The sequence below is a fragment of the Anabrus simplex genome, chromosome 2 (genome assembly GCF_040414725.1).
Source record: "Anabrus simplex isolate iqAnaSimp1 chromosome 2, ASM4041472v1, whole genome shotgun sequence".
Lineage (NCBI taxonomy): Eukaryota > Metazoa > Arthropoda > Insecta > Orthoptera > Tettigoniidae > Anabrus > Anabrus simplex.
The window spans coordinates 1116762165-1116787188 of NC_090266.1; the positions used below are offsets into that span (position 1 = coordinate 1116762165).

At 37.2% G+C, this 25024-nt stretch overlaps 1 protein-coding gene across 1 annotated transcript in view; it reads right to left on the minus strand.

Annotated features, from left to right (window-relative positions):
* Myo31DF (Unconventional myosin ID) overlaps nt 1–25024 on the minus strand; it is a 315587-nt gene that overhangs the window by 12119 nt on the left and 278444 nt on the right. Inside the window, exon 17 of the mRNA XM_067142074.2 lies at nt 16329–16477. Within this exon, the coding sequence (XP_066998175.2) occupies nt 16329–16477 (149 nt within the window). The remainder of the gene's footprint in view (nt 1–16328; nt 16478–25024) is intronic.

The following is a 25024-nucleotide window of genomic DNA, read 5'->3' on the forward strand; positions in this document are numbered from 1 at the left end:
CATGGAATACTGGAAATTTTGACTTAATAATACAAATAAGAGTTTTCATTACGTTTTTACAGTCTTACCGTGAAACACACCAAATGAAATTTCGAACTGGGCTATGTTTTTTAACCACTCATGACTGGGATGCCTGAGGCCCCATTTTGAAATAACCGAGATCCAGTAACAGGTCTCTTCTCGCATGGCATTTTTGTCTCTTTCTTCGTATTTACTGTATATCGGATCAGGGATACTGTATTATTTCACGAGCTTCGAAATATATTCAGAAATATAAGTTAATAGCACATAATAATGTTAATGTTATTGGATATTACGTCCCACAAACTATGTATTTGAGCACCTTCACCACCGGACTGAGACAGGATTGAACCTGCCAAGCTGGGCTAAGAAGGCCAGCGCTCTACCATTTGAGTTGCTACTCAGCCCGGCTATTAGCACATAACAAAAATTATAGAAATATTTTCATTCATTTATATCCGACACCTTTTTACCATACGAGCTGCAATAATGGAGATATTCAAGAGTTTATTACAATGTGTTTCAACAACCAAGCATTGCTGACGAGGAAATATTGTTATGCCATCACAGTAGCAAAGTAACTGGCTATGATGGTTGTTGTCGTTATTGTCTTTATAATATGCAAAATAATGTTACGTCTCACTAACAACATTTACGGTTTTCTGAGACTCGAGGTGCCATAATTTTGTCCCACGGGAGTTCTTTTACGTGCCAACAATTTATAGCGCCACACATGTTTCCATAATATGTTGACTGCATTTTAATCAGTACAGTGGTTCTACTTCAGATACTGACAACACGAACACTGTTCATGTAGTGAACCACTATAAAATTATTATGTATCCGTGATCCGATATACAGTAAATACGTAGAAGGAGAGAAAAGTGTCGGTCGGTCACTTGCTTTCTTGGCTTACGCTGCGTGAACCATCAACGATAGACCCCAAGTGTAAGCGTACGAATTGTAGAGTATAGAAACCTCTACAAAAAAGTCTGCGATGGCACATACCTATTTCCAACCGGCTGCCCTCTAGAAGCGATTTTATTCTATAGTCCATGGTGAAAAATATAACTCCTTAAAATTAAATAAATATTTTGATATTACCCTCGAGTTTCTCATCAAAATAAATTGTTTGACCTCCTCCAGTATTTTATAAGGATTACAATAACATTGTCAGGACATTATTTGCATGAATGGTTCAGAAGTTATGACCATTTTAGACTGTAGTGGTAATACATGTTAGCAAGACAGGCGAGCGCTGTCTCATATCACATGACGTCACGCAGAAGGCGGCCAGGGAGAGAGACAAGTGAGCGCGATGTGGGAAGAGACCCCCCCCCCCCCGATCGTATCTTATATAACTGGTACTAGTTTTGACCTTGCTACATTAGGTCATCTTCAGCCATGATCAAATTGGAAACACATGTATACATATAACCACCAATAAAGAATATAATTTGGTATGTCTTAAGTGAAATCTAAATCTAAAACAGTGATGAAATGTCAGACTACACATTTAAAATTGAAACTAAAATGACAAATTAGAACAGTTGTGGCTGGTGTTGGACTATGTCAACGTCCTTGTAATAACCAACTATTCATGAGTCGATCTTGGAGCTGATATTCATTGTCTGTCTAGTGGACCCATTTGATTTAAAAATTATGCCTTGTTGAACAGTAATATGAGTAACAGTTTATATATATCTTGAAGGGGACATTCAATACTTGAATAAGTGTCCTTTCCATCAGATTTAATAATCTATTGTCTAATTTGGTTTGAGATTAATACCTGTAAAAGAAAAAAAATGTTTGAAATAAAGGAGCCACCTTCCCAGGCATAGCACCCCATTCGATTGGGATAGGCCTGTCCTATCCCATCCTACCGCTATATGATTGAGACTCGCCCCCAATGTTCTCGTAAGTTATGTGCACTCAGAATGGACAGCAACACCAGACTGATTGCCAAGAGGGAGCGGAGGCACAGCTTATGATGGCAGGGGTTGGAGGAGGGTGGGTAGGTATTATACCCATTTGATAGGTGGACTTGACGTGTCACTCTTGCGTTTATAATTTGCATGTATAGGAATGATCATGTCAAACAGAATATAAAGTTTTTCATTGATTTCATTAATATTATAGTTAGGGTTAAAGTACTGTTGTAAATGATTGTAACATTTCTCTAATATGTTGAGCATGGTATCCTTCCTATCCACATTCAGTATGCTCAAAGTCTGCCATGTGCTGTGCCATGGCAGAGAACCGATTGTATTTTGGAGCATTGACATGTTCCATGTATCTTATTGAAAAACTATGTCCTGTTACCTACATATGTAACTTTACAGCTATTAGCTATTGCATTGTTGTTTCTAGACACCTAATTGAGAAAACGTATTAGTTTGATTAATGGTACGTTTAATACAGAAATTGCAGAAATTATTATTATTATTATTATTATTATTATTATTACTATTATTATTATTCGTTTTAAAAGCTATTTATTGGTTTTTTTCTTGAAAATATTAGTAATTTTTTATATATTTGCACTTCTGATCGTAAAGGAGGAATAATTTTTTTAATGATGATTCTCTGGTTAAAGTAGAAATTTGACATCTTTTAGTTGTATTGATGATATTGATAAATTTTGCCTTTTACCCATTTGATTTATCTATTCATCATAAAACATTCAGTTCATTTTGAAGGTCTCTTTCGGATAAGGGGATGGTGAGTTCTTTATTTACCATACCGCTTTTTTGTGGGATTGGGGATGCAGAGAATCATTTTGGACTGTACTAACTGTTTGAGTTGGTTTTCTGAAGATACGATAAGATAGCAGGTTGGAGTGTCTAGCAATACTTAAATCTAAATAATTTAGATTCTGTTGGTATTCAGATTCCAGTGTAAAATTGATATGTGGATCTAGAGAGTTTAATTTAGAAAAGGTATAGGCTGCATTTCCAAGGTCTTGATTCAATATAGCCAAGAACATCATCTACATAGCGAGCCCAGTAACAGATATTATTGAATACACGCTTAAGATTTTTGTGTATTCTAAATTATCTAAATAAAATTCCGCCAAGATCCCAGAGGCTAGCTACCCCATGGCTAAACCATTCTGTTGTTAAATAATGTTATTAAAACTGTAGTAGTTGTTATTTAGAACCAATTTCAGAATGGACATAAATTCCTGGATTTCTTGTATGGATAAATTACTATACTTAAGTTATTGTATATTATATCTATGGTTTCTTTTATAGAGATACTTGGATACATGTTGTTAATATTGAAAGAGTGGATTGTATTGTGAGGTTGAAATTCAAAATTTTTAAGATTGTCAACTAATTCTAATGTGTTTTTAATGGACTTGTTGTATAGAAACTTGTAATTTTTCTTTAAAAACTGTTGTGAGGTTTTATATAGAGGGCTCAGTCTATAATTAATGATAGGTCTCGTGGGGACGTCAGCCTTGTAGACCTTGGGTTGTGTTCTAGCTTTGGGGAGTCCTGGGTTCATATTATTTGGGTGGTTTCTTTGTTACTTGGAAAGTTAGACTATTAAGCAATTGTTTTAAGTTCTTTTGAATTTTAATTGTAGAATGTTTTTCAATGATGGTAAACGTTTTGTTGGAAAGAAAGTTGTTTGTTTTATTAATGTAATCCTCTTTACTCACGACGACTGTCACGTTGCCTTTGTTGGCTTAAGTTAAAATTAAGTTGGTTTCTTTAATTTTCTTTTTAAGTTTTGAAATTTAGTTAATGATAATGGCCTGATTTGTTTGAGAATTGGTATTATGTGGCTAAGTAATATTACTTAATTTCTTCCTAACCTCGAAGGTAATGTCCTCTTGTTGATCTCTATGAAGTTTGGTAATGGCTAATTCTGATTCCGTTACTGTTGTGATGACATTGTTACGATAGGACGCATGTGGCTAGTAATGTTTTGGGTTGTGCTCAGCATTTTGTTTTCCTCTTCATTCAATGTTACTCTTTGTATTAAAATGCCATATCCTAATAAATGTCCTGGTCCTTACGTACAGACAAATTATTTTGTCATGGAATACTGGAAATTTTGACTTAATAATAGAAATAAGAGTTTTCATTATGTTTTTGCATCTGGATACAGTTTTACCGTGAACCACACCAAATTAAATTTCGAATTGGGCTATGTTTTTTAACCACTCATGACTGGGATGTGCGAGGCCCCCTTTTGAAATAACCGAGATCCAGTAACAGGTCTCTTCTCGCACAACATTTTTGTCTCTTGCCTGAAGTTGAATGGAATGGAGCTGCAAGTGAAGCCCATGAACAGAAACTGGCAAATAAGTTAATTTGGGAGGGAGGATTTACACAAGTAGTACAGGAACCGACTCGTCTCAATAACTTACTAGATGTATTCTTGGTTAAACCATGGGAAATTGTTGATAAAACTGAGGTAATTGAAGGAATAGGTGACCATAAGGTTGTAATAATGGATGTAGGACTGGTACCAAAAAGGCTTAATAAGAGGGTCACACAAGACAAGAAATTGTACAGAAAAACTAAAGTTGATGAATTTGGGACTTACCTTAAATCACAATTCAGTTGTTGGATAAGTGAAGGGAGTAATGTGGATACACTTTGGGCTAAATTTAAAGGAATCATTTGGGAAGGAGAGAAGAGATTTGTACCTGTTAAGAAGGGTAAAATGACCTCAGACCCTGTTTATTCTACAAGGGAAATAAGAAAATTAAAAAGAAAATATAGAATAGTAAACAGGAAAATCAAAGAGGGTAGGGAGAGTAGAGAAACTAGAAAACAGCTAATGAGGGAAATGAATAGAGTGTGAAAAAGGAAGCAAAAGAGAATTATATGAATGGCATACTTCAAGAGGGTAATGACCACAAAGGGAAATGGAAAAAGCTGTATTCACACACAGCTCATCCTTAATAAATTTATATTGTTTACAAAATTCGACTTATATCTCCTGTACTACTTACAAATATAGTCAACTGATATACAGTATGTGGAATTACTTCAAATGATACTATACAACTGGTATAAGATTAAAATTTACATTGCATTTATTTACTTTTTTTTTTTAACCCATTCTGGAACCTAAGTAGCATAACGACCTGCTGCGTCTTAACCAGAGCCCCTTTTGCCAATACTTTTCAGAGTTCCTGAAGGGCCTTTACAGCTACCGTAGCGGTCCCAGGGCCCTCGAAGTCCCCACTGTACTTCACCCCTACAGGCAGTCCCCTATACTTTGGCTGTCCAAACTCCTTAGACCAGGGGATGGAATTAATTTATTCACACACATTTTTTATTTACATTAACCTGCACTGGTCGAATGCCATCTAACATTTCATTTATTTTCTCTGTTGCTGTTTATTCTCTTCTTGAATATCTGTACAGATTTTGGAAAAGGATCAAACACTACCCCTGGTAAACTGTTCCACTCCTTCACACCCTTCCCAATGAATAAAAATTTACCCCAATCGCTTCTGCTAAAATTCCTTCTAATTTTATATTTGTGGTCAGTCCTGCTGATATAATTATTTTCCAACTGAAGCCTCTCACGGATATCTCCCCATGCTTCTTCTCCAGTATAGGCTCTATATAATCCTATAAGTCTAGTTTTCTCCCTTCTCTTACTTAAAGTTTCCCACCCAAGTTCCTTTAACATTTCTGATACACCACTATTTCTCCTGAAATCCCCTGTTACAAATCTTGCTGCTTTCCTCTGCACACTATCTACCCCGTATTTCTTTTATTAGGTATTCTTGGTGAGGATCCCAAACACTGTTTGCATATTCCAATAATGGACGAACCACACTTTAGTAACTTTTCTCTTTTAATTCTTTGTTGCATCCCTTAAGTAGCCTCATTATGACATGTAACGATCTGTATGCTTTTCCAACAATGTCGTCAACATGACCCTTCCAGTGCAAATTACTTTCAAATCTCACACCTAATTATTTCCACTTGCCATCTTTTGGGATAACTACCTCATCCAAAGTATACTCAAATTCAGTTTTAAAACTCCTGTTTGTAAATGTAACAGTTGATTTGCCTCCATTAACCTTCATATTATTCTCTTCAACCCATTGCTGGATACTCTCAAGGTCCCTTTGTAATTCTGAACAATCCTCAATGTTATTTATTTCCCTATAAACAATTATGTCATCTACATGCAATCATATTTTTGATGTTATATTGTTCCCTAAATCATTTACGTATATTAAGAAAAGTAACGGACCGATTATACTACCCTGTGCAATTCCCTTCCAAACTTTCACTTCCTGCGATACGTTATTTCCTACTTTGACTTTCTGAACCCTTGAATTTAGAAATGATTTTATCCAACGTGTAACCCTTACGTCCACTCCTATTCCCTCCAATTTCTTTAATAATATTCCATGTTCCCCTCTATCAAATGCTTTGGAAAGATCTATGGCTATGCAATCTAACTGGCCTCCTGAATCCAACTGATCTGATATGTCCTGCTGAAATCCCACCAGGGCTGCTATCTCACCGTCAGATAGCTCCTCAATTCTAATCACGTAGGCTGAGTGGACCTCGAACCAGCCCTTAGGTCCAGGTGAAATCCTTGACCTGGCCGGGAATCGAATCCAGGGCCACCATGTAAGAGGCAAGCACGCTACCCCTACACCACGAGGTACAGCCCCATCATTTTCCTCGTGTGAAAATTGGAAACCACAGAATACCATCTTCAGGGCTGCTGACAGTGGGGTTCGAATCCACTATCGCCCGGATGCAAGCTCACAGCTGCACGCCCTTAACCACACGGCCAACTCGCCCGGTCGTACTGAGTGTAACAGCCTGCCTGAATACTGGCGGGAAGTAGCTGGGGAGTTAAATAACTTTCTTCCTTAGCATGCCATTCCTCTGGTTTATAAATGTTCTGGTACTATTGGTACGTAACACACTGGTCCATCATAGCATGCAAATTATTCAGTCCCTTCTCTCAGGCACTAATTGGAATGAGCAGTGTGCATATTTAACGGAATAATGGCACAGGAATGTTAACAGCTGTCTGCGGCCTGGTCATTCCAGCTCTGGAACTATGGCTGGTTAGATTGGCACCATAGTACTGTTCGTTAAAAGTGAGAAAATGTGCGGTTTTTCACTTGATCGAGTATGTTATATGATAACATTGCTTTTAATCGCTACTGTCATACCGACGTCTTTGTAATGACCTATATTGACTTCAGTTAAGAAAACCACAAGGTCAGTCTTTCTGAAAATTCCGTAGCGAAGCACGGGTACATCAGCTAGTGAACCTATAGGAGTCTTCAAATTCTACTTGGAGCTATAACCTTGGTAAGTATTTACCAACGATTTCCCCAACTTCCATCGAACCTGAAGACACTTTCTCAGCAGAACAAATTGAGAAGCAGGCTTGGTGATGAGACACTGGACGCGTTATTTCTCAGATCATATTTTTGCCATTAAAATTAGAATTTCCTATTAGATTAGTTTTTTTATATTTAAGAGAAATGTGAATATTATTTTTAAATACCTTTTGCTAAGAAAATTACTACCAACTTACTATATTGTTACATGAAAGTCATCTATTTAGTCTATGTTACGAGAGATTTTTGTTAATTTTTGGTTTATTTGCATAGTTTGTTACATAAAGATTTTTTTTCAATTTATGTAAGTTTAAAGAGATTTAACTGATTCTTAAAAGAAATGAATAACTAACATGTAGACTGAGTGATTTTAAGTCTGGTTAGTCTAAGTCTGATTACTTAAACAGTGATTAGATTAGCTAGGTACATACCATAACATAAGTTTATTTTTGCCTAAATTTTGATTTGTTGATTAAAGAGCTGATTTCTGTAAGATTCTTATTTTTAAAAATCGTAACCCTCCATACCGGAATAACCTTGGGACTGGATAACTGTAATTCCAAAATATCGGGATTAGAAATAAGGGCCAGGATCGAATTCACTTTTGGGACAATCTATCACAGAATGTCATTCAGCAGCTTATGATTGTTTGCATACGAATACACGCCTGTATTGAGTTTCATTTGGTCTGAATTTGTCATCATATAGTGTACCCGGATGAGATAGGCCCTAGCTTTCATGATTTGATTTCTATACGATAAATACAGATATATAGGAATATTAATTTGAATACAGTGTCAGTTTGTGTGGACGGAAGGCTTTCAACATAGCTAGACGTGGTCACGACAATCCGTCGCCACAGTTAAGCTTGCCATTATGGGGAGAATGTTTCTTGGTCAGAAGCTAAGAGGATTAAATCTAGAGCTCACAACAACAGAAGTAATGACTACAAGGAAGTGAAAGAGTATGTATTTCGGAACAAGGGTGAGCAGGTGCAGCACCAATACCGAGAATATGACGTACCAGTATTTTCAACTGCCTCGAGGCATTTTGTGTTGTCAAGTTGCAAGGAAGAGATTTTAAACTAACTGATGCGGTGTTGACCAATGGAAAAATTTATCGTAGGCCCGCAGATAAACCAACATAAGAAAAACTCAGAGTGAACTCCAGTTAGCTTCTCCGATAACAATAATTAAATTATTCCAACCACATAATTGAATAGAGGGGATTTTTGTGATATCATTCCCATGTTGATTAATTGTAATCATAATAAATTAAAGTAATGAATTCGTGGAAATGACCCACGCTATCTCGCCATTGGTCAAGATGAGCACGCCATCAGGGACGCCGAGTTAGCGCGCGAAAGGTGGAGGACAGGAATTAAGCGATATTTCCATGATCACCGAACGATATGAGTTCAGAATACGACACATGAATGTGTATCGCCAGTTTATTAAGTAGGATAAAGCAAGGGATCAAAATCCACCTGCATATGCCAATTTAGGATAACCAACCCCCCCTCCCTAGGAGATGACCGCGGATGACCCCGGCGGGAAACCATGTCGTCCATAAATAACCAGTAGTGGGACCTCACATCAACCAGTTCTTACCATTCACCAGTTGTTATCGGTCACCAGTCGTGTCAGTCGTATGAAGTAGTTGAGACTCTGACACGTTGACTCTGTAAGTCAGTACCTCGGGACGCATTCGAAGTCAGTTAGAGCTGAAAGTGCATGAGTTGTTAGGAGAATGAAGACGAACAGTGAGATTATCCATAATACCGAGTGTAAATAATCAGTACAACTGTATGTTGAATTTAATAAATGTCATGTGATTAAATAATAAATAATTAACGGAACGCCGATAGTACCTTTGGAAGGCAGTGTGCGGAGCCTGAAGTAAATAGCTCAAGATAGACGGTGAATAACTATCCGAGCAGGGAACTATAGGAGCTAGGCGATTATCAAGACGGCTTAGAAATAAACCAGGAAGTGCCGGTTGAAGACGCGATACTCGCCGGTTCAAATGAAACGATACTTCGTCGTAATGTGTTACGACGTGTGTTTCGGGCTTATATGAAGAATATATTGTGCGAGTGTCAGGGGTCTAGACGCACCTATAAGTGTTTTTTAAAATTAGTATTCTTGTATAAAATAGTGTAAATTATTTAATAAGGTGTTAATCATGGGTAATCGCACAGAAGTGTTTTGCTGTGTTAATTTTATATTATGCGACATGATGGACGAGTAAATCACCATGGGGCCGTGAGGCTTCTCTTCCGCTACGAGACAATGGAATTCTACATAGGAATGAGTACACAAATTTAATATTTGGGGATGTTATCGCGACTAAACGGGGTCCAGTGTAAATTAATTATGGTTACTTAACATGGTCCGCCTCCCGAGTCCATGATTTTATTTTTTGTTAGACGGACGAACTAATTTATATTAACGTAATAATGGGTTAGATTAATTAATTTGAGTATTTGTTTGTTGTATATAATGTAAATATGGGATATACTTCTTTCAATTAATGCATGCTGTTTGTAATACTTTGACTTAAGTTCATTTCAAGTGTTAAATTCCTTTTTGTGCTAACCCATTTATTTGATTTCAATCACTGCGGTGATTATTTGTATTTTAGTTAGGAATATTTTCTTCCAGACAGCCAGATTATGAAAGTGCCAGAGTATGTAAAATTTGTGTTGCGTACGGAAGGTCATAATAATAATAATAATAATAATAATAATAATAATAATAATAATAATAATAATAATAATAATAATAATAATAATAATAATAATAATGCTCGGTGTGTTTGCGAGAAAGAAATAATAATCATGTTTGTGAGTTGGCAAAGTAAATTAATAATAATAATAATAATAATAATAATAATAATAATAATAATAATAATATTTTGTGCGTTTGCAAGTTAAAGTATTATAATAATAATAATAATGATGACAGTCCTTTGTGAGTTAGCCAGTGCAAATATAATAATCAATGTGGAGATGACATGTAGCGTTAAAGACTTTAATTCGCGTAGTCAGTTTGATTTTACGTAAATTGTTGATTTCACGTTTGGACTTTATTTTAACCATTAAAATTTGTTTAAAAGCGATAGATGCACGTGAATTAGAATGGTCACGATAAGTTAAAAGCCCAGAGTGGTTTGAGCCCATATTTAGAGTTGGAAGTCATGAGGGACGAATATCCGGCGTGGAATAAATTGAGCCGTATTGTTTGTAATGATGAAATAGATGAATCTCAAGGCCTAAGGTGATATAAAATGCATATTCCGGTGTTATTAGTGGCAGAATCCACGCACCGAGGATTAATTTATGAATTAAATGTTTGAAGAGTTCCGATAAAAGGAAATTTACTTCAAATTGGAAGGAATAGTTTAGCAATCGCCGGCATTGGAGGTATTTGCCCAGCCGTGATGTGCCATAGGTTGTGAGATGTGTCTTGGGAGGACGTGTGTCCCCATATAAATTGACGGCAGTACGAAACGGAAGGTACGGTCCCGAATACCGTGTCGTCCCGACCGATATAAAGCAGATCTTAGTGGTTCATAACGGGATTTAACATATGTGACTAAATTCTAAAGAGTGGAAATTAAAATATCATCTTTCCATTTTTAATAATAATAATAATAATAATAATAATAATAATAATAATAATACTCCAAGTGAATCTTGTCTTAAATCAATTGCTTAGTGCCAAAGTAGACTGAAATTGTAAAGGTTTATGCATTTAACCATAAATATCGCTAACGGTAGTGTAAACGTGAAATAATAATAATAATAATAATAATAATAATAATAATAATAATAATAATAATAATAAAAGTTGAAGAAGCAGAAGATGAAGAACTTGCAATAGTATTTGAGAATAATAATTATGATGACAGAAAATTAAGATATTTAATGGGCGATGATTCATTGTTACGAATATAATAATAATAATAATAATAATAATAATAATAATAATAATAATAATAATAATAATATTATTATTTTATTAGGAAACTGATCATTAAATTGTGCAGATAAATTACGAGGAAGAACGACCCTTCGTTTGAAACGTCGGCAAGGGTTGGCATATAATCATCCCGGATGACAAATGATAATCAAATATAGGATTATAATTGAAATTAATGATAATAATAAATTAATTGATGGTAATCACAGAATATGATAATGATCAGATAAAGAATGGTAATGATATTATTTAATAATCATAGGAGGATATGATAGGGACAGTCGTCATGTGTCGAACTGGTCTGAACCAGATGTTGGGTTTTTACGGGGCAGATTGTTAGCGGTAGATACGTAAATAACCCACGGACGGCACATGTCTTCATTGTCAGAGCATAGTAATGAACCTTTCCGTACGTCTTGTCGTATTGACAAGTGTAAATATTGAAATAGGCTTTGAGTTAATGAACTCTACCTGGCGTGTGTGTGAATCTGGAAATAATAGGCTAGAGTTTGTCCGTACTATAAATTCCCGTTTTTTTCGAGGCGATAACATTTCCACGGTGGGTGTCCGGCTCACCAGAATGTACATACCGGAAGTGTCTCATGTCCAAACGGAACGAGGAGATGACAGTAAAAAGTCACTGTCATGCCTTCGTCTCCGAAAGAAGATCTCCAGCGGTGAAACGTCCACTCATACAGATGTGAATTCGATCCCCAGTAACCAATTGGGGCGAATTCACCGGATGTTTTACACTACCAGAGTAGTGAGGTAAATCCAAGTAGTGCAATAGGCCTACTCCTGCAATGATGAACTACCTGTCACATAAATTGTCCTTGAAAATGTTGCATGTTCTTTCTCTTTTTTCAAATTTTTCTTTGAGAGTGGGATTTTTAAAGGTCTCTCTAACATGCTGTTGTAGGCAGCTTTTCTGTGAGCTTCAGGATGTACTGAACTTTGTTTAATGGTTCAGTAAATGTTAAATGCAAGGTAATTAGTCTTATGGCGTGATACTGTTATGTCTAAATAATTAAGCGAGTTGTTGTTTCCATAGTGAATTTAATAGTCTGGTCTAAACTACTGAGTAGTTCCAAAATTTCCTTTCCTTCGTTAACCCTAGAACACAAAACCTCGTAATTTTTACGACGCATACTTGGCAACACAGCTCTATCTGCTAGGCTTTTTGCGCCACGCTGCTGTCCTACTCAGTAGCTTCCTACAATACCGTGAGCTTCGTCAGTGTGCGTGCATTGTTAGAGTGAGTCTGTTGATTTCAAATTAAAGACTGTTGCGTCGTAAAATTTACGACGATTTGTGACTACGTATGCTAAATTTAGCAAAGTAAGTTCTGTAACAAAGTTACATTACATCACTATTCTGGATGAAATAAGTATTTAGAACCACGGAACTTGTCATACACGTACTGGTAAGTAATGCGTGCCATTACTGTTATTGCAGATGAGTATTATAAGAGGAGATGACCCGAATTTCAGAGAAAAAGTTGTGTCATTGATTTTTGAAAAAGAGGAAGAGTGTGGTTCGTGTAATGATTCTAGTTCTGATGGAAGAGGTTGATAATGTACAGACTGATGACATAACGCTGACAGATACAGATGAAGAAGATATAGATATACCAGCACAGAATACGGAAATAATCCCAAGCAGTCATGATGACTCCCCTGTCACTGTGCAACGAGGCTGCAAGTGCAGAAGACTTGAATTTGAGACGTCCATGAATTTCACATCTGAAAATGAAGACTACCGAGATGTTTACTCCCCACCGAGAAATGTAAATATCGTGATTGCCCCTAGGAAGATTCTAAAAGGAAGGAATAATCATCGCTGGTCAGCAAAACCTGCCAGTCGGTCACGAAGTCGCACTCCAAGCAGAAACATAATACACTTTGTTCAGACCCCTATTGGAAACGCTAAGGAAGCAACGACTCCTCAGGATTCATTTTCTTTGTTCTTCACAGATGGTATGATGAACACAATAGTAGTCCATACAAATGAAGAAATAATTAGAAAGAGGTTGAGGTACAAGTCACAAACACACACAAAATCATACTTGCATGGAAGAAGTAAAGGCACTCCTTGGAATCTTTGTATTAACCGCAGCTTTGTAAAATAATCACCTGTCAGTCCGAGAAATGTTGAATACAGATTTGTGTGGTACTAGGTACAAAGCCACCATGAGCTCAGAGACTTCGAAATCCTAGTATCCTACTTGCGGTTTGACGACAAGGAAACTCGTCAGGTAAGGAGGGAGAGTGATTATTTTGCACCAATACGTGAAATTTGGGAACAGTTTGTTCACAATTGCAGAACGTGCTATAAAGCAGGCCCCTTTGTAACCGTGGATGAGCAACTGTTGGGTTTTCGTGGAAGATGCCCTTTCCACATGTACTGTATATCCCGAGTAAGCCCAACAAAAACGGCATCAAAATAGTAATGGTCTGTGACACAAAGACCAAGTAGATGACAGATGCTATGCCTTACCTAGGCAAATGTACAAAGAAGATGGAATGCCTCTCGGAGAATTCTATATCAAGGAACTGACCAAGACTCTACGAGGATCAAATAGAAATGTTACAGTAGATAACTGGTTTACCTCAGTAAAGCTTGCAGATGATCTTTTAAAGGACAAACTGACGTTAATTGGTACTATTCGCACCAATAAACCTGATATACCACCAGAACTACTGTCGACAAGAAACAGAAATATTGGCACATCCATGTTTTGCTTTGACGGTGAAAAAACTCTGGTTTCATTCAAAGCAAAGCCTATCAAGGTAGGTGTTTTATTGTCCACTGCTCATGACCAACCTACTATCACTGACACTAGTCATAAACCACACACTGTACAGGATTACAATGCAACTAAGTATGGAGTGGATGCTCACGATCAAATGTGCAATTGCTATTGTTGTAGCCGGAAAGCCAGGCGGTGGCCACTGTGTGTATTTTATGAAATGCTGAATAGCACGTGTCAATTCAAGGGTTATCTACTGTAACAATGGGCGTCAAGATGGCCGCAAGTTGCTGAAAAAAGACTTTCTCATACGTCTAAGTGAAGAACTCACCAAGCCATGGATGGCGAAGAGACTGGAAACACCGAGCTTACAAACACATCTACAAGAAATTATACAGGGTGTTTTTAGTGATAGTTCATCTAGCCAACGTAAAGGATTGGTTATTACTGGCTAGGGAACTATTTGTCACATCTGTACTGCTCAGAAAAAATGAATGACGACAACATACTGCAGCGAATGTCACCGCGCGTATTGCAAGGAACATAGAGGAAATCTTTGCACTAACTGCTGTAAATGAGACACCAGGGACTTGAAAAACTGTAAAATAACTTACGTGTTAATTACATGCTTCTTATATTACATTTTGTGTGCAATTACATTTTATCATCATGGAAATAAATAGTTGTAAATTTTATGAGGGTTTGTGTTTATGTACTACCAAATTAGGGTTTGTGTTCTAGGGTTAACATTACTATCTATAATAGCTACAACATAGTGTCCAGTATTTTATGGCTTTGATTTTGTCTATGCTGCTTTTGTGTACTTCTCCATAAGATATACAGAACACTCAATGCTTTAAAATATAATCGTTTCTCGGCCATGAGTAACCATCACAAAGGCCATAATCAGCTGATTGCAGTGCCCAATAAACAATTGCCATATTGTTGTAATGTTGTAACAATTAACTTATAAAAGGTTTCAAATAGACAAACATTAAATTTTGCCTGAAATACCTAGTGTTTTGCTTGTTTTTTTCACCGATGAGTGTAGTATAACAGCAGAAAGAATACTGAAACAAAATATCTCAAGAAAAATACCTGAACTTTAATGGACAAACCAACACTTTTCTACAGAAATGATTCCCTGAAACTAAGTATTTTTGGAGGCATATATCAAATAGCTATGTAATCCATGATCATTAGAAGCCTCAAAGTTTTAACTTACTGTTATTTATAGTTTCTGAGAAAGATATGCAAATACCAAAATTTTGAGGTTTCTGAGATACTGCTCTATAAATTTTGAAATTATCTGCAGAATGTATGCCTATGCTGCAACATTCTAGCACCATTCTCTGGAATTTCATTATCTTCATTTCTCCTATTCATGTCTCTCACCTTTCTGAAAGATGCAGCAATCTGGCCTTGAAGTACGTAACCTCAATTTTCCTTATCTCTGCCCAGTTGAGTTTTCTCAAAATACAAACAGTTTCTCATCTCTCACTATCTTACCTCAGAAATATTTACAACAACGTGGCAATGCCTGGTTTATTTGGAAGTTAATACTTCCTATCCTACTGATTGTTCTCATGTGGTTTGTGCTACAATAATAATAATAATAATAATAATAATAATAATAATAATAATAATAATAATAATAATAAAGTAATGAGAGAATATACTCAATTCAGAGACAGTATCCATAATTTTTGAACTTTTGAAAGTTTTACCTGTCTGACATACTACTTAAATTGAATAAATATAAAATCTACTGTTTTCTGTTATATGAACCTTTCCAATATGAAAACAAAGACATCCTATAACTTGGTTTTGTCTCAATCCATTTAATAGGAGCTGAGAAATAAAATTTCTAACCTCTCAGCCAGAACTTCCATAGGAGACCAGCATTACCACAGTCAGGACCAATGTCTGTTTTTTGCTGACAAATGACTGCCTGAAGTTTATGTTGCAAAGTCTTGTGTCTAAAGTAGCTCTCCAGTGACAGGTGGTTAGAAAATAAAACTACAAACAGAAAAGGACTATAGAAAGAGTTAAAAAGGCAGTTTGGAAATATCTTTCTCTATATCCCTACTCCATCCTTTCAAATAATATTCACCTTCTAATACAACTCAAAAATACTGAGCATATTTTGACAGAGCTTCCAGTTTTCACATCTTTTCTATAAAGACCACAAAATAAAATAAAAGATAAAAATAAAAGTACTTACTGATAATATCGATGGCACAACACTCCAAGAAGTTCTCCCACACGGTCCTCGCCAACGGAATTCTGAAGGGACACAACCAAATCGTTCCCCTTACTGGAGTGAATGACCAACAACTGATCACGTCCTGGGCTGAGACTCAATCCAGTAATCTGAAAATTACACAAGGTTTATTTTCCTTTTTTCGAGAAAGAAGGTCGCTTATACAGAACAGTCAAAACAAATTACAAAATTGTATTTATTTTGTGCAATCAATCAATCAATCAATCAATCAATCAATCAATCAATCAATCAATCAATCCTGACCTGCAGGTGGTTGATTCTCTATCAGCTGTTTACGCAGTCTTATAAGAATTCAAAGAAGATGGAAATTTCCCCAAAATTTCCCATGGTAAATTATTTCTATATCTAATTCCTCTTCCTACAAACTTATGTTTGCCCCATTTTGTCCTCTTGAATACCAACCGTACCTTCATATTATGATCTTTCCTACTGTAGAAACTCTACTCAAGCTTATTTGTCTATTAATGTCATTCCAGGCCATCTCTCCACTGACTGCTCTGAACATACCACTTAGTCCAGCAGCTTGTCTCCTTCCAAGTCTTCTCAGCACAAAGTCTGTTACATTTTCATAACACTACTCTTGTTGGAAATCATCCACAACAAATTGAGCTGCTTTCCTCTGGATCTTTTCCAGTTCTTATATCAAGTAATCCTGGAGAGGGACTGTTACACAAGAACCATACTCTAACTGCAGTTTCAAAAGTGACTTACCTGCCATTTCCTCTACATCCTTATTACAACCCCTGATCTGAAACCTTTATTTACACCTTCGTTAATGTGATTAAACCAATGAGAATCTTTCCTCATATTAACATGTAAGTACTTACAGTGATCTCTGTAAGGTATATTTATGCCATCAACATAGTAATTAAAACAGCAAGGTCTTCTCCACATGGTGAAACTTCCAACCAGACTTTTCACAACATAGTTGAGGTCTCGCAACACTTTAACTTACTTACTACTCTATACAGTATAACATCATCCGCAGACGAAGTTTAAAAAGATGGTGGAGGATGTAGGTGAACTGTATCAGTGTGTAGAAAATAAATTTAACTTTATTAACACATTGGAGACGCCGCTCGTAGAAACTACGGGCGTGTTATTTCGTTGTTTCTGACGAAGCTTGGAGAATCTACGGGCGTGCTATTTCGTTGTTGCTGACGAAGCTCGGAGAATCTACGGGCACGTTTTCACTGTAGCTAAGAAATAGTAGCTGCTGTTTCAGTGAGCTGCAACTTCACTATGATACTGTTGAATGCTTCTACAAGCATAAAATGTACTAGTTATGAACGTAAGTTGGGAACTCTTCTTTCAAGGCATTGATAACACAGACATGTTCCTATTTATCTTGGGGCTGCATCATCGTTGACTCTCAGCTGTGAAATGGGCGGAAAAGTACGTACGGTACATACGGACAGGAAGAGAGTGCATTCGAGAGGCAGGCTTGTTTGTGTAATTCTTGTGAATATTTAGCATGTCTGATTCACGTGTACGAAATTTTGACAACGAATCCATAATGGACTTTCTTATGGAAGAAACAAGTTCTGAAAATGAGGATGAGGATAACACTTACACACTAAGTAAACATGATTCCTCTGGTGCTTCAGGCAAGTAAATGTAGATAATGAGCTAATTTCAAATTGGTGTGAAGTGTAACATAGTTTTATCCCGCTTCCTCGAAGTGAGTTCTGTAATACTGTTTTATACTGCTTCGTAAAAAAATGGATGTTTCCCGTGTACCTGCAGCAACTCGATGCAACCCCGTCGTCAAACAGCGAACAGTAGGAAAGCAAACTACTGATTGTAAACAAGGATCCTGGTACCAATTGACCAATCAGGTTAGAATCTGTACTAGTGTGTTTCAGTAGATGTGACCACAATATTAGATTTCAAAATATTAACCGAACTGGCATTAATGGGTGCGTCAGATTTTTTTTTTCGTTTGGAAAACTTATTATCTTCATAAATGTATATTTAAAAATTGCTGCACTATTATGATAATTAAAACTCATTTTTGTGTAGAAGAAAGTGTGATCATTCTAAATATTCCAAAAGTTGTTATAATCACGGCTTACCCTAGCATTGAAAAAAATTTCAAAGACCATTAAAAATTCTGTGATTTCTGGAGGGTAACAAATTCAAATATGGCCGTCTGTAATGTGTTACCAGTGTTTTGAAGTTAGACAAACACACAAATAGAGGTTGGTGTGAAGAAATGTTAGCTTATGTAGCAGTGATAAAAAAAAAAAAAAAAGACTGGACAACTTCAGAGAGGAGATTACAAGGCTAGCCAATAACACAGTCAGGTAAGCAAAAACAACTTGCTTGGAGGTAGTGCAATCGAGGCCAAATAACTTCACTACAGCAGTATCAACTAAACACGTGGTCGTTGTATCTCCAAAAAAATCTGACAAAGTGAAGGATTCTGAACAAGCACTAAAATTATTACAGTCTTCTACGAAGGCAAATTCAATGAAAGTCGGGGTAAACAAAATCAAGAAAATACAAAACAAGTTAAGAAATGAAAATGAATGCAAAAAAATGGTGAACACAATTGAGACAAATAATCCCCACCTGAAGGCAAGAATACCAATCAAAAATAATCCATGCATTATTATCCATGGAATTGAGGTTAACGTCCCAGAGAACAAAGTAATTCCCTCCATAATGGAACAGAATTCAGTAGTCAAACACGCACTCTCTGCTAATCACGATGACAGAGCACTATGTTTCATGAGGACTTCACAAAATGGCAGCACAAACAACGCCGTAGTTGAAGTCAGTCCTGCAATCTACCAGGCACTACAGAACTCTACAGAAGCTCTACATAAGATACATGAGATGCAACTTCAGTGAACATGTTTCCGTGTTTGGCTGCTACAACTGCATGGGCTCTACAAACTGTAGTAAGGAACAGTGGTGTTCACATTCCTCAGATGCTCACAACTTTCATGACTACCCAAAAATAATGATTGAGTGCGTTAACTGTAAATTACAAGCCCAGAGAAACATAATTAGACCTCAACAATAATTAAATTCTCAGCATCCTGCTAAGTCATTCAATTGCCCTATATACGAAAAAATACCCCATATCAAAAATTAAAATTAATTATGGCTGAACTCCAAGTCTATCAACAAAATTTACATAAATCACTTGTGCCAACCCAAGAACTAATTTTACATTTCGAGCATAATGAAAGAACAATTTTGTGTGTTCAAGAACCAAGATTTGGACAAGATTTCTACATCCACGCATCAAAAACGAACACACATGAGGAACGGATTTGAGCTGCAATCGTAACTAAATTGAAAAAAACATCTTATTCTCACAATACTGCACTGCTAACACATCGTCATATGCACCACATTTAACCAACAGGACCTCTACATCTGCAACATTTACTTCGACTCAAACCGAGATACTGACAAGGATCTTTTTTTTTTTTTGCTAGGGGCTTTACGTCGCACCGACACAGAGAGGTCTTATGGCGACGATGGGATCGGAAAGGCCTTGGAGTTGGAAGGAAGCGGCCGTGGCCTTAATTAAGGTACAGCCCCAGCATTTGCCTGGTGTGAAAATGGGAAACCACGGAAAACCATCTTCAGGGCTGCCGATAGTGGGATTCGAACCTACTATCTCCCGGATGCAAGCTCACAGCCGCGCGCCTCTACGCGCACGGCCAACTCGCCCGGTGACAAGGATCTGATGGACTTCAACAGATATGTGACAAGTTAAAAAGGAAACCACTCCTTATCACAGGGGATTTCAACGCTAAACAATGGGCTCGGAACAGTCCCGTAGAGGATGCACGAGACAGACTTCTGTAAAACTTTTGCAACTCCTCTAATTTAACAATAAGCTGCTAAACAAGGGTGATAAACAGACTTACAAATGCGCCAACTTGCAGAGTTATTGAGATGCAAGTATATGCAGTCCAGCCGTTCTCCTTCACATCTGTGATTGGGACGTAAGTGACGTACCAACACTCTCTGACCACTCCCTTATTATGACGACCTTAAAACAGACTACATAAATACTGTCAATAAATGCTAATAATTACTCAACCAGGACCTACAGAACAAGAAATGTCGAATGGTCTAACTTCCAACAGGCTGCCAAAAGAAACCTAATAAGGATAGCAGAAGAAGTAGCTTCCTGCAACATTGCCATGGAATTAGACGATTCAGTAGAGAAATTAACTAACACCATAAAAAGCTGGCAGAAGCAAATCTACCAAAAATGTCTCAAAAAGCATGTAAAAACTTCTGGTTGAATGAAGAACTTACAATTATGAGAAAATGTGAACTGGCCTGTGATAGGCGACATAAACAAATCCACTGCTCAGTCTTATGTCAGAGATATAACATTTACCTAGCAGTCAAAGAGGAATACAAAAACATAATCCTTAAAAGAAAATTGGAATGCTGGAAAGAATTCTGTTCAATCCTTACAAAAGCTAAACCTTGGGAATTTGTTCAGAAACTTACCAGAAAACCAAAAATATTTCAATAAGCTAACCTCTATAGAGACTGAACATGGATATAGCCTACTAAAATCTTTTCCGATATCACAAAACTAAACATGTTTTATCCACATGAAACAAAGGATACAGAAGCACAAAGAGCAGTGAGAACTTCATCCATGATTCCCCCCACCGATACAGCTGATGACTTATTGTTCTCGCACGAAGAAGTTGAATCATTCCACAACAAAATCATAAGAAAGCACCAGACTGGGATGGCATATCAGCCAACATAATCAAAAATATCCACTTCTGTCTTCCATCCTTATTTGTCAATCTGTTCAATAAGTGCCTGTCTTTGAAACATTTTCCTACCTCGTGGAGAATTGCAACAGTGATGATAATTCCTAAAGAAAGCACCTTAAAGTTTAGAGCTAAGTCTTTCAAGACCTGTCTGCCTCCTGCCAGTTCTAGGAAAGATTTTGGAGAAGCTAATAATTGACAGAATTACGGTATGTACCACATGCATCATCACGGCCTATTATCCCAATTTTATGGCTTTACCGCACAAAAATCTACTGAAGGTGTTGTTCTCTATGCAACTGAATGGATTCATAAGATCTTATCAATTACAAGATATTAGAATCATTCCGTATTGACGGTTTTCACTTTACAAAGGAAATTTAATACTGTATGTCCTATTCAGTACCTACACATCTCCATCATTAGATGGAGTAATAATAGTCATACATGTTTCAACTCGTTTGAGCTATTTTCAGTGAAAAAATACTGCATGAAGGTCCAATATTGCCGAGTTCCAGAATACAACCCTCTTAATCATTACAGGATCAGATAATGTTTAACCTGCTCTAATTGCCTGAGTTTGGATTTCTAGAAATATAACCACCCATTCAAACACTCTTTTGTCTAGTCCAATAACCCTCATTTCTGTCAGCAGTCCCCTATGACCTACCCTATCAAAAGCCTTCGATTAATCAACAGTGATACAGTCCATCTGACCAGATTCTAAATTATCTGCTATATCTTTGCTGGAATTCTACAAGTTGAGCCTCACTGGAATAATCTTTTCTAAATCTGAACTACCTTTATTAAACCAGTGATTTTGCAAATATGTCTATTATCATCAGAAAGACTGTTTTTCCAAAGCTTACATGCAATATGCCGTATTTGCTTGCATATAACTCGCCACCGCGTATATCTTGCACCCCATTTTTAACACTTGAAACTGCAGGGAAAAAATCCCCGCACATAATTCGCATTAATTCCTGATGTTTTCATATGGCCGGTTGCATAAACCGTTTGGCCTTAGATCATGCTAAACTTTGATTTTTTTCTGTATAAACATTAATCTGAGATCAATTCACACTAAACTAGGATTAACTTTGACTGGAGAAATTTCTCCAATCACACTCTTTGATCTCAGTTCAAGGAGTTGTTCTCTATTTTGGGATAGAAGAACAGCTGATTGTGAACATAATAGTACCTGTGTTGTTACGATAAATCATAAGAAAATAAACAAAATACTAACCTAATACATCGTTCGCTGTAGTTGTTGTCCGTATATAAAGTTATATTACGCTTCTTATAATGCAGTGAAACATAATTCTACAATATAACCTCTATGAACTGCTTACGATATTACATTATCTTGTTCATGTTTTACAGATGTCTGATTAGTGGGATACAGAGGGTTTTTCAGCTAAGTTGTCCATCTCAAATAACAGGACCGTTCAAGATAGAATGGTGTCAATATACTCTGAGGTAATGCTATTAACTTTGTTTTTAAAATGGAATTACACTGTTTTCTACGCCTAGCCTTAAATCTACGAGCATTACAAGTTCAGCACAGTGATTATTCTGAAAATTGATCCAAGTACTTCTAGAGAAAATGCAATGTATTCAAACGTGCTTCATTTTCCAGCTGGGGACTGCCCTGTTCAATTCGCGCTACGTGTGAAACATGAGCTAGCTATTGACATGCAAAGTTGCTGCACCTTTTCCTGAAAGTTACATATTCGCTCTGCTGTGCTCATAAAAGCACTATGACCAAATGTATGATTTAACACCTTTAATATCGCCGTAGGTAACAGGAACCATAAAGGAAAAACGGACATGCGACAGGCTGTATTCTACAACATTTTTATCCTGTTGTGATATTAAACCACACAAGACCGAACGAGCTAGTGTAACTGGGTAATCGCCCCTTCTTACACTAATTGATTCTTCAAAGAATGAATAAAAGAAAAAAACGGCCATGAAGGCGGTGAAAACGAAAGACTCATCAGGGCTCTTAAACCTTATACCATCGGGATCAGGAAAAAACAAGGGTTGACTGAGGGAAGTCTGATATCCGTTTTTCCTTCACCTGTGTTTGCTGCAAGAAAAGCATATATGAATAAATTTCAGTAAATGCTGCAAACGATGTTCATTTGTCGACAGTCACGGCCAGCTCAATCCCACCATTTAAGTATTATCCAACGGGCAAAACTATATCGTATTTCATTTGTTTTGCGGTGTTGCAATGACGACTTTTCTGAACTCACATTACATTTGAACTACACATGTGTAAACCGACTTCAGTTTTGTACAACGCGACGAAGTTGTAATCTCAGTTCATTTTCAGAACTAGGTTCTAAATTGATCTCTGGTCAGAAGTCTTTATGCAACCAGCCTATAAAAACATACGGTACATACACGAAATAAAGTTTGGGTATTCCGTGGACATGCCTAAATTAAATATCGGGCCTGTACAAATTGCTGTTACAGTACTTTGTACGTGACAGTACAAGAAGAGGCTGCATTTCTTTCTACCTGCAGAACGGTTGAGGCTAGCTGTTGTAACAAATATACCTAACTTGCAAAGCCCCGCCCCAAGGCCACATTCCTACCCAGTCAGTCACACACGGCCACCCCTCTCACTCTTCCGTCTTTGTCAATATGCTTACTGCTACCCGTCCGGCAGAGCTGATCACGTGAACTGGGAGTGTTTCCCTGTCCAGGCAGCCAAGTGATCACGGTATTAGGTATCATCCATCTGTTGTATTGTCGACAAGTACCAGAATTCTGTCTTCACTTTACATTCTCGTTTCTCATTTAAGTTTTCTTGTGTAGGTCGATCTTTAAGTTATGGAGAAACGTGGGAATTGTACGGCTGGGTTTAAACTCAAAGTAATAAAATATGCTGGAGAACACTAACAGAGCTGCCGGTCGAAAATTCAGTCTGAGTTTAATGTTCACTACTGGCGTAAACAGAAAGCTGCTCTAGAAAATACCAACCGAACATGTAAAGCATTCAGAGGGGCGAAAACTGGTAAGATTCCTGAATGGGAGGACGAGCTGCTTCATTACGTTGCAGAGTTGCAAAATGACTGCTTAGTATCTCGCAAGAGATGCTACATTTCAAAGTGTGCAAACTAGCGATTGAGGGAGGAATTTACTGTTCAGATCTGAAAGTGAGCTGAGGTTGTATCCGTAGATTCATGACACGAAAGGGATTGTGTCTGCGAAGGCGAACATCTCTCTGCCAGAGAATGCTAAGCGATTTCAGTGACAAAATCATAGATTTTCATCGCCATGTAATAGCAATGTGGAAGAAAAACAATTACGTCTTATCTCAAATTGGCAATGCAGATCAAACCCTGATAAACTTTGACATGCCATGCAACACCACCATCAAGAAGAAGGGAGAATCTAGCGTGCCTGTACGTACAACTGGGTGTGAAAAACAGTGTTGCACTGTCATGTTAGCAATAACCGCAGACGGAAGAAAATTGCCACCGTATGTTTTCAAAAGAAAAAGTGTCTAAAGCGAAGTTTTCCAGAGGCATTGATGTACGGGTTGAAGAAAAATGATGGATGGATACAGCTCTTTGTCCAGGACTGGGTCCGTACGGTATGGGGAGCACGACCAGGGGCACTGCTTTGATGCCCAGCAATGCTAGTGTGGGACAGTTTCTGTGGACACTTGATGGAGGATACGAAGAAACGTCCTCAAGAAATGAAATTCCTTGAAAGAAATGAAATTGTAATTCCTGGTGGACTCACACATTGTCTACAGCCCTTAGATGTTTCCGTCAACAAACCCTTCAAGGAAAACATAAGTAAATTGTATGCTGAATGGATGGTAGGAGGAGAGCATGAGCTGAAGCCAGT